Genomic DNA, 10,983 nt, shown 5'->3' with positions numbered 1-10,983 from the left:
TTATAAATAAACTTTTTTTGGCTAGAATTTGATTTTCACAGTGGATTATTCCCAAATTCTCAGACCTTAACATTCCGATCTGAAAAACAGACCAAAGAATTTCAATTTAGCAGGATTATGATGAATATGTCCTGTTGAGGTCCAGGAACAGCCACACACTGACCACTTCGACACTAATCTCAGATATGATGAAAGTTTATTGAATGCTTAATTCAGGCTGATCAATTAGGGGCATAAAAAGGACTTGGGAGCCAGGCTGTGCTGCTTAGGGCAAGCTTTTTATAGGAAAGGCAAGTACAGAAAATGAGGAGCAATATTCATTTTTTGCTAACTAGACAAAGTAATGTAAAGCCCCAGAGTGTTTTTAGCTGCTGGGAGACCCCCGGAGTGAGATGAGGAGACTCTCGGATAGAGGCAAAAGCAAGAGGTTTATTGTTCTGGATCGCAGTCTCTCAAGCAAGAGACCAAGAGACTGGAGGTGACCCCATCCTAATTTACAAGTACCTTTTATACGTTTTTAGAGGGCACATTACAGTAACAACAACTAGCACTTCGTGACGTGTAGTTAGGCTGACCTTTTGGCTGATTGGCTGGGCCAATATCGGATCATCCTGGGAGAGTACCTTCATGCCCTGGAGGGCCCAGGTGGCCTTCAGCCAATACATTTAATATGGTTTTTCCGAGAAGTGTTTTGTCAGTTGTTTCTGGGAAATCGTCCAGGGGCGGGGAGCAAGAACCCTCCCTTGGGGCCTAACACCCTTTTCTGGAGCCATCTCAAGAGTTGGGTCAGAGTTGCTTAATCTTTATCGGCTGACCTTTAAGCTGATTGGTACTAAGTGAGGGAAGTAAGGTGCTGGTTAGAGGTTTTCCGGAGTATTGAGATAACAGAGCATGAGTAATACAACCATAAAATTATGGAGAACGTTATGACAGCTACAAATAATTATTCTAGGAAGCACAGTCTTAGAACCTGTACTTAGTTTCACCTTATGAGCAAAATGGAGTCTAAATCCAACATGGCTGAAGTCATGTTAAAAGGAGCAGGCCTTAATAAGTCGCATTTCTGAAATGACACAAGACTTCACAGTTCATCTCTTGCTTCAGGCCACACACAGTGGAGATGACTACTGCAGTCCTGTAAACCTTGTGTTTGAAGTCGGTGGTGTCTGTGTATGACTAGAGACTTGGTTGACTAGAGACATGGGACTCTCAGCACTGCACCAGAAAAAGCAGTGACCTACCAGCAGCCTTTGCCTGGACAGCGACTTCTGGTGAAGCTGGGGCAAGAAGAGCAGTAATTGGCAATACCGGGAAGGAAGAACTACAAGTCCCAGAGGGCTTCCCCCCCTCTCCTCCCCCTCCCCCCTCCCCCCACCCCCCCCCCCACCCCCGCTTTGGATGCCTCTACATTTTGGGTGCCAGCTAGTCCTGTGCAGCCTTCAGAAGCTCCACCCAGAGAGAGCGCTGGACCTTCCTCTTCCGCTCCTAATGTGGCCACGCCCCAAGCCCGACCCCCTGTGACGTCATTTGGATTTACCAGTCCTGCGCGACCGGAAGTTGGTTGTGGATGGCCGTAACTGTGGTCCAGGCTTAAGAGGGCTTTCGCGATGCCTTCATCCCGAGTAGTCAGTCAACTCCTGGAACTGTGAGTCCTCCCCGGCCCGCCCTCCTTCGTGTCCGCCCCAGCTCCCAGTCCCTTCCCTCACCTACTTCTTGGCCCGAATTTGTGGCTGGCCTGTGGACTATGGTGCACCGAGGGGCTGGCGGCTCCACCCGATGGTCTGTCTCGGATAGGCGCTGAGTATTGAAGGCAGAACAAAAGAAACCAGGAACTGGGCTGGACAAACAAACCTCCACAAATACCGGCGCGACTCGCTAGCTTTGGGACCATGAACAGTAACATAATCTCTCCCGATGCTGGAGAGCTTTCTAAATTCGGTTAACAACAGGGCATAGCAGTTCACGCCTATAATCCCAACCATCTGGAAGCTGAAACAGGATTGCCACAAATTCGAGGCTAACGGGGTAATGTTGTAAGACACACGTACATCCAAGCAAATAAATAAAATCTTGAAAATTCGCGTATTAGTGCCTGTCTCAGGGAGTCTTTGTGAGAATCAACTTAACATTTGTAAAGCCCGTAGGACAGACTCTGGCTTTAATCCAAACACCACTTGAGAGTTCAAGCTTAAGTTCAAGGCCCTCTTCAGCTATATAGTGAGTTAGAGGCAGGCTTCAGTGTTACTTCTTATTTCTATTTTTAAAAAGAAAGAAAAACTCAGAGAAAAGCAGGAATGGTTTAAGATTCTTGGAAGCTACAAAGACAGACTACTTTGGTTCTATTGATGAATCTAACAGTACATAAGCAAGTGTTATTTCTTGCTTAAGTTACTGTGTTTTCTTCTGTATTGTTTTGTTGCTATCCCCCCCCCCCCCCCCAGACACTCATGTAGCTCGTGCTGGCTTAGGACACACTGTGTAGCCCAGGATAACCTTAAACTTCTGATCCTTCTGCTTCCTTTTCCTGAATGTTGCTATTACAGTCATGCACTACTTTTCCCAGTTTATTAAGCCTTCAGGGCACTAGGCAAGCATAATGCCAGCTCAGTTACATCCCCAACCCTTTTGTTTTGAGACAGAATCTTACATAGCAAGGGCTGGCCTCAGACTCACAAAGTCAGGCTGACCTTGAGCTCTTGAGTCTTCTGCCCCAGCTATCCAAATACTGAGATTATAGACTTGAGTTATCAGCACCAGTTTGTGTTTTAGCTTTGGCTTTTTGAGGACAGGGTCTCATGTAGCATAGCACACCTCAAATTCACTATGAGGCAGAAGATGTTCCTGAACATTTAAGATCCTTATTTGTACCCACAGAGTTATGGGATTTTGAGTATGCCACAATTGTTTGTGTGGATAGAACTTAAAGCCAAGTAACTAGAAAGCAATCTGACAATATTGTAATTATACCCCAGAACAATATGTTTTTCTTCTTTTTTTTAAATTTATTATTATTATTATTATTATTATTATTTTGCTTTTTTTGGTTTCTTTCGAGAGGGTTTCTCTATGTAGCCCTGGCTGACCTGGAACTCACTCTGTAGACCAGGCTAGCCTCGAACTCAGATATCCGCTTGCCTCTGCCTCCCAAGTGCTGGTTTAAAGGCGTGTGCCACTACTTTCTGGCTTATAGATTTTTTTCTAAGGGGAAATAACTAAATGAGATGTCTACTGTGAAACTTATAGCCATTACGAAGAATGAGAATACTGAAATGCTTTGAAGGATTTTCACAAGAGATTGTTGAGAAAAGGACAGTAGGTACTGAGAACTATACTGTAATCCTGTTTTAGGAAACTGACACCTCCCTTCCCAATACCCTTATTATGTTTGTGTGGGGATGTGTATGCAAGCACAGGAGAAGAAAGAATATGTGTGTGTATATGTGTATTTGTAAACAGAATTTGTGGTTGCTTGACACAGGTATGAGTTTCTCAGAAGGCCAGAATTTGAAGCTCTAAGACGTGATGGTTACATTGCTTTAAAAGAGGCTAAAGAAGTACTTTACCTATTCTGGTGTATTGGCTGGTTTTATGTGTCAAAACCACGAGAGAGATCCAGCTATAAGGCATTTTTCTCAATTAGTGATCAAGAGAGAGGACTCGGCCGGTTATGAGTGGTGCATCTCTCTAGGCTGGTAGTCCTAGGTTCTATATGAAGGCAAGCTGAGCAAGCCAGGGGAAGCAGTCTAGTAAAGTGGCATTCCTCTATAGCCTCTACATCAGCTCTTGCCTCCAGGTTCCTGTGTGAGTTCCAGTCCTGACTTTCTTTGGTGATGAACAGCAGTGTGGAAGTGTAAGCTGAATAAACCCTTTCCTTCCCACCGTGCTTCTTTGTCATGATGTTTCATTGCAGCAATAGAAACCCTGACTAAGACACCTACCTGGCTTGTTGGTTTTTGTGGTGCTAAGTATCAATATCAAGTCCAGGGCCTTACAGATATTAGTATTACTAAACTACGTCCCCAGCCACCACTTTGGTTAAGTGGCATCTTTGTGTCTAGGAACCAAATAAACACAAGATTAGCAAGAAAGAAAAACAAAAAAACCAGGTTTTTATTAGTTGCTGCTTATACTTTGGAGCTTTTTTTTAAAGTGTTCTCTCTCCCCCCACCCCTGAAAAATTACCAAAGTGGAAGGCTTTAACATTTCTGACAAAGATCGATAATGTATGAAGGAATGGCAGGACAGAGGTGAGAGCTGAGTAGTAAATTCTAGAGCTGTCAGTGAGAGCTATAAGGAGGGGTAATCCTCTAGGATTAAGGTTGTTTCTGAACATTATTCAAGGAAGGCATGCTGTTCAGAGGAATTTCTATGGTTTGCTAGTGTAGGAAAGAATAAGTCAGAGAGCTCTTCCTGCAAGCTGCATTTATCCAGTGTGCCAGAATGAAATCCTGATTAAATTGTCCTCAGTTGCTTCAGGATCTTAGTGGTTGTCTCTTCTGGTAATTGCATATGCAGGTAACTGATTATACTCCATAAATCTTTGTGGTTATAGTTTTTTTCTGTAGTCATTGCCCACATAACTTTAAAAATATAATTTTTTATTATGTATGGGTGGGGTGCTCCATATGCACACTTGTATGTGCACATACATACCTGGGGTCCATGGTGGTGGTCAGAAAAGAGCATAAGATCCCTGGAACTAGAATTGCAAATGGTTGTAAGCTGCCATGTGGATGCTGGGAATCAAATTCAGATCCTCTGGAAAAGCAGCCAGGGCTCTTAACCAGTGAGCTATCTTCCCAGACCTGTATTTTGTTTTTGTTTTTTTGAGACAGTCTCCTGTAGTGCAGTTAATTTCCAACTCACTGAGAATATCTGTGAACTCATGATCTACTATTTCCCAGATGAGGGATTATAGGCATACACTACCGTGCCCTTCTTAAAATATTTTTTAATAAAGTCAAGCATGTTAGGATAACATGCCTGTTATCCTAGAATTCTAGATGTAAAGCAGGAGGACTAGGAATTCCAGGTCATCCTGGCCTACAGGATAGTGAGTTGGAGGTGAGCCCAGGCTACCTGAGACTCTGTTTCAAAGCAAAATTTTAAAATGCATATTGGTAATGGGTTTACAGAGGGAAGTGGTAAAGGGAAATCATATCACATATAACTCTACAGAGGCAGTGATTATGAATCTCATCAAGCTAACTTTGTAAATGTTAATAAGAATACTGTTTTATGAAAAGACTAAGTGCTGACAAACAGTATTGATAAGTGCTAGCTACTAGTGCAGAAACAGAATAATTTACTATATTGTCTTTGTATTCCAGATGTCTTCGGTGCCTAATAATCAATATTTCCAGATATATATCAGATATTAAATATTTGCCTCCCAACATTAAAGATAGACTGATTAAAATAATGAGCATGCGGGGTCAGATAACAGATTCCAATATAAATGAGGTAAGAATGTATAACTATAAAAGTTTATTTCACTGTTTGTACTTAGTTTCAGATTTTTATTTTTTTAATGGAAAAAGGTATATAGTGCAAATTATTAGTCATTTTAAAATAAGACTTTGGCTTGAAAAGCCAGTGCTCACCCTTGGATGTAAACTATTTTCTTCTACCCTTCCTTGCTTTTCTTCTTCCTTCCTTCTTCTCTCTACACTTAAATATATTTTAAAACCTCTTTATCATAGTTGCTGCTTTTGAGACAGGATCTCACTGCCTTGGATGGCCTTGAACTCACAGAGATCTGCCTACTTAGAAATTGGGCTGTTATTTATTGGCCTCAAGGAAACACTGAACAGTAGCTTCCCAGAACAATATGTACTAACTGCCCCCAACAATTGCACAATTGGAAATGGAATATTTTGTGTCTAATTCCAATACTCAGGAGTCAGAAGCAGGAGATTTGCCGTGAGTTTCCAGCCAGCCTGGGTTACATAGTGAGGTCTAGGCCACTATGGGTTATAAGGTTAGACTTTATCTCAAAAAAAAAAAAAAAAAGGTAGGGATGGAGAAATGGCTCAGCAGTTAAAAGTTCTTGCTAATTTCCCAGTGGATCGGAGTTCAGTTCCCATCATCCACAGAAGGAGCCCTGGGACTGCATTTAACTCTAGTCCTAGGGTTCTAATGCCAGGCTTCCTTGGTCACCCACAAATGAGGCTAGACACAATGGCTCACCTTTAATCCCAGCACTCAGGCGGTAGAGGCAAACATATCTGTGAGTTTGAGGCTTGTATGGTCCAGATAATGAGTTCCAGGACAGCTAGAGCTATATTTAGAGACCCTGGTTACAAAGCAACAACAAAAAGGCTCAGGGGTATTTACTATAATCCCAGCATTTGGGAGGCTGAGGCAAGAGGTTCAGGAGTTCAAGGCCAGCCTTGTCTAAATAGTGAGTTTGAGGAGAGCCTGAGTTATATGACAGTATCTCAGAAAACCAAAAAAGAGAGGCTGGGATCACTGGGGGGAAATGCTTACCAGGCAAGCCTGATGACCTAAATTTAGGCCCAAAAACTGATAGTGGAAGAAGAGTTGCCATCTGACCTTCCTCTGTACATACATTTTACATATTTAGATAATACTAATAGTAGTAATGGTAACAATAATAAATTATTATTAAACAAAAGGCTGAAATACTTGTTATAAAGAAGTAATATTAGGGCTAGACATGGTGGTACAAGCCTTTAATTCCAGCATTAAGAAAGCAGAGGCAAGCCGGGCGGTGGTGGTGCACGCCTGTAATTCCAGCACTCTGGGAGGCAGAGGCAGGCGGATTTCTGAGTTTGAGGCCAGCCTGGTCTACAGAGTGAGTGCCAGGACATCCAGGGCTATACAGAGAAACCCTGTCTTGAAAAAAACCAAAAATCAAAAAACAAAACAAAAACAAACAAAACAAACAAAAAAAAAAAAAAAGAAGAAGAGGCAAATGGGTCACTGTAAGTTTGAGGCCAGTCTGGTCTACATAGAAGGGACCAGGCCAGCCAGGACTATAACTAAATATCTTGCCTGTAATGTCTAATAGACAGATGTTGGAGATGCAAAATTTATTTAGTGGCTAAAGAGCGAGGAAGTGGGAATTTTTTTTTTCTCACAAATCAGCTTCTCCCATGCAAGCGGTCTGAGTGCTATAGGACAGGAATAGGAGAGAGTAGAAGGGCTGATAAATATAATTTGGGGGAATAAGCAAAGATCTTCCACAAATTCAGGTACCACCTCTATTTATTCCTTTTTTGATATGAAGTTTCTGCTCATGGTGGCTGGTGGGCATCTTTAGTCCTAAGTGGGCGTAAGGAAAGACTAGACAACTCTAGTTAACCCTCCAGTGTTGTTTTCTCAGATGCTCAGCATGTCTGTATATAGAACTGTGTAAGATTTAACCCAAAGATGAAGGTAACAAAGGAGACAGATAAATATGGGGACATGTCAAGTACTGCATTCCACTCCATTGCCCATCAGACATTTGTCAGATAGCAATACTGGTCACAATCCACAGGCAGAGGTGCTATCTATCTTGTATTGTTCAGCTATGTGTTCTCCAGAGTTGGTGATACTTCATTCAACTAAAAGCTGGTGGTGCTAGAATAATTGTTTAGGTTTTTCAGTTACAACAGAGGAGAGATACATACCCTAAAGGGGTTGATTCCTGCTGTACAGACTGCCTAAGATCAGGTCATTTGACTGAGTGTTTCAGAAGATCAGGGAAACAATACCTGCTGAACAGAAGTATGTATATAGGTCCAGTTGAGTGAATCAGAAGATGAGAGTACTGTGGCTGTCGAGGTAGGAGTCATTTCTCTGCTCCAGCTATTTCAACATTGAGGACTTTAGGCACTGAATGTTGCATTTCCAGCTAGAAGCTAGTGTGTTTGTTGTTTGTTTTTCCTGCTTTATCTTCTTGGCTATATTTTTCACCAACCACTTACCTACTATAATCATCAGATCACTAACTCTAGATAGAATACATGTTTACCAAAAACTTAATTTGGGAGCCAGGAAGTAGCTTAGAGTTGCAAATGTATATATATATATATATATTTTTTTTTTTTTTTTCCAAAATCATGTATTTGTTACAGGTGTTACATCCTGAAGTTCAAAGACTAGATCTGAGGAGCTGTGATATCTCAGATGTGGCTCTCCAGCACCTGTGTAAGTGCAGAAAACTGAAGGCACTAAATCTAAAATCCTGCAGAGAACATAGAAACAACATAACTTCAGAAGGTATGTTTATGATCATTTAAGTACATGGGCAGGCCAGTACTTAGCACCTGATATAATTTTGGAGCAAAGAAAAAAATAGAATCTTAGAGGAAAATATATGAGGGCACCAGCAAGGTGGGGAGACAGGAGAGGTTGGAGGAGAATATGAGCAAGGTATGTACAATGGTAGGTTTGTATAAAAATGTTAAAATGAAACATTATTTTGTATGTTAACTAAATTGTAAAAGAAGAAAGAGATAGGGAGTATGGGCTAGGCATGGTGGCATGTAACTATGATTCCAGCACTCAGGGAGGCAGAAGCAAGATCACTGCAAATTGGAGGCCAGCCTGGGCCTACAGAGCAAGAGAATATAAAGAGTTAAAAAAACAAAATAAGAAAAACAAAAACAAAAAAACAGGAATTATGTTATTAGTAAAACTATTCAAACTAAGAAAAAATTTCAGAGTAAGAAAAGTAATCCAAGTTAGAATTCTTGAGAATAACCATTTATGAAATATGTTGCCACTGACTTATATTTTAAACATAATTAAAATGATACTGCTATATTTTAAACATTTTACTTATTATAGTATATGAGTGGCCAGTTGATATTTGGTGAAGATTAAGGCTTTTGTTGTTAGTCCTGTGTGATAACAAAAACCTGTAATCTCTGTATTTGTGAGGTAGATGCAGGCAGATCAAGAGTTTAAGGTTAGCCGGCAGTGGTGGCGGCACACGCCTATAATCCCAGCACTCTGGGAGGCAGAGGCAGACTGATTTCTGAGTTTGAGGCTAGCCTGGTCTACAGAGTGAGTGAGTTCCAGGACAGTCAGGACTATACAGGGAAACCCTGTCTCAATAAAAACCAAAACAACAACAACAAAAAAGAGCTTAAGGTCAGCCTGGGCTACGTAGCCAGTTTGAAGTCAGTCTGAAATACAATGAAACATCACAGAAAGGAAACAAAACTACCATTTTGGTTTTTACAGTTGGTTTTAGATGTTGACCAGCTTGGTATTCACTGTGTAGACCAGTTTATACAGGAACTCTTCTTAATCATCTATGTCAACCTCCAGTGTGGTTAAGGCATGCTACTGTTTGTTTGTTTGTTTGTTTGTTTGTTTGTTTGTTTGTTTGTTTAGCAGGCTCTCACTATATAGATCTGGCTGGGCTCAAATTCACAGAGATCCTTTTGCCTTCTGCCTCCTGAGTGCTGGGAATAAAGGCTTATACCACCACTTTTTTGATGCAATATAATAACAGAAACAGTCATCAGATTACGATGGGTGGGGCAGCTCCTATTATAAACCCAACACTTGAAAGATGAAGGCCTGAGATGAAGGGGCCAAAATCACACTTAGTTCATAGGATTTTGTAGGATCTTATAACCCAGGTAATCTGTATGACTCCCTATCTCAAAATACAAAAAACAAATCAGACAAACTAGGCAATCTCTACAAGACTGTCCAATACCAAGCCCAAAAGTATTAAGGATGGTGTGGCTAGAAAGATGGCTTAGCAGTTAAGAGCATTTGCTGCTATTGTAGAGGAACCAAGTTCTGTCCCAACATCCACATGGCTCCAGTTCCAGAGGATTCAATAATACCCTCTTCTGGCCTCTTTGGGCACCACGTGTAAATGTTGCACAAATATACATGCAGGATAAACATCCATACACATAAAATAAAAGTGAATGGCTGTGGATTGCCAGAGGACAGCTCCAGTATTAATTTCAGTGATCCAAGGAGGTTTGGAATTGGCAGCTAACATGAAGCAGGCGCACACTCTCAGAGGCTTAGTAGATGTCACCATCAAGGCTGCAGCAACACTTTTCTCTCTTAGTCCTTAGATACCTTTCAAATACAATCCTTCAAGAGGAAAAAAAAATCACATTACAATTACTTGTTAATCATGAGTTTCAGTTACACATAAGTTTTGTATTTTTTTAAAAAGTTTTATATATTTTTAAAAACATGTTATTCTAAATCCCACACCTAATTACTAAGCTTCCTATGTGGTCTCTTCCCACAATACATCTATATCCTAAAGCAATAGTTTTTCTATTACGAATTAACTGATTTTGAGCAAGCTAAATATTTTTAACTGCTAGTTTCTCTTGTACTAGCAGGTAGCAGTTTTCAGTTACCAGAAAAGAGATAGATACCATGTTATATTAACTTAACACAATTTTTATTTATCTAACATAGTTAACTATCTACCTATTCTTATCTTGTTTTCATAGGAGAGTAAATGTATAGTTTAACTAGAGAACTTTAGGCCAGAGGATTGTTTTTTGAGACAACAGAAGAAGAAGAATTTATTCAGTCTACATGCTATACATGGCACTATGTCCTGAAGGAGCACACCAAAACTCATCAACAAATTTATACTTATAAAACCAGGAAAACCAGATTTTACAGTGGACATGGAAGCTCAGTCTGAACATGTCTTAACTGAAACTCAATTACTATTTTTGGTCATTAGCCTGTCCCCCTGTAGGTGAAACTCTCAAGCCCTTAGCAACTGGACTCACTTTGTTCTTATTCTCTGGCCTTAGCAGGTTATTAAGAATGTGCTTTTTACATTTTCCTGTACTCTAGGTTTTCTGCTACAAAGCAGCTGTCAAAGCACCCTAACCTGATTTAATTCATGTTACATAAAAAGCACCTTGACCTAATCTTTTTAACCAAGACAAAAAATAGGATGACCAAAGCAGCAACAAGTGCTATTAGGGCTAGCAGTTGCAAGGGATCTTCAGAAAAAGTACCCTCAGG

The 10,983-nt window shown here is 40.7% G+C and overlaps 1 protein-coding gene across 3 annotated transcripts in view; it reads left to right on the top strand.

The window, feature by feature from the left end:
* The first annotated feature begins 1,451 nt into the window (after positions 1-1,451).
* Amn1 (antagonist of mitotic exit network 1 homolog) overlaps positions 1,452-10,983 on the top strand; it is a 29,878-nt gene continuing 20,346 nt past the window's right edge. The window contains exons 1-3 of one of the 3 annotated variants that reach the window (XM_052175357.1): positions 1,452-1,645; positions 5,331-5,463; positions 8,085-8,229. In XM_052175357.1, the coding sequence (XP_052031317.1) occupies positions 1,608-1,645; positions 5,331-5,463; positions 8,085-8,229 (316 nt within the window). In that variant the 5' untranslated portion in view covers positions 1,452-1,607. Of the gene's footprint in view, positions 2,026-5,330; positions 5,464-8,084; positions 8,230-10,983 lie in introns of all 3 variants that reach the window. The other 2 variants (XM_052175359.1, XM_052175356.1) reach the window with 2 other exon arrangements.

This window comes from Apodemus sylvaticus, chromosome 2 (genome assembly GCF_947179515.1).
Source record: "Apodemus sylvaticus chromosome 2, mApoSyl1.1, whole genome shotgun sequence".
NCBI classification, from domain to species: Eukaryota; Metazoa; Chordata; class Mammalia; order Rodentia; family Muridae; genus Apodemus; species Apodemus sylvaticus.
This window is presented reverse-complemented; position numbering and strand designations above follow the sequence as displayed.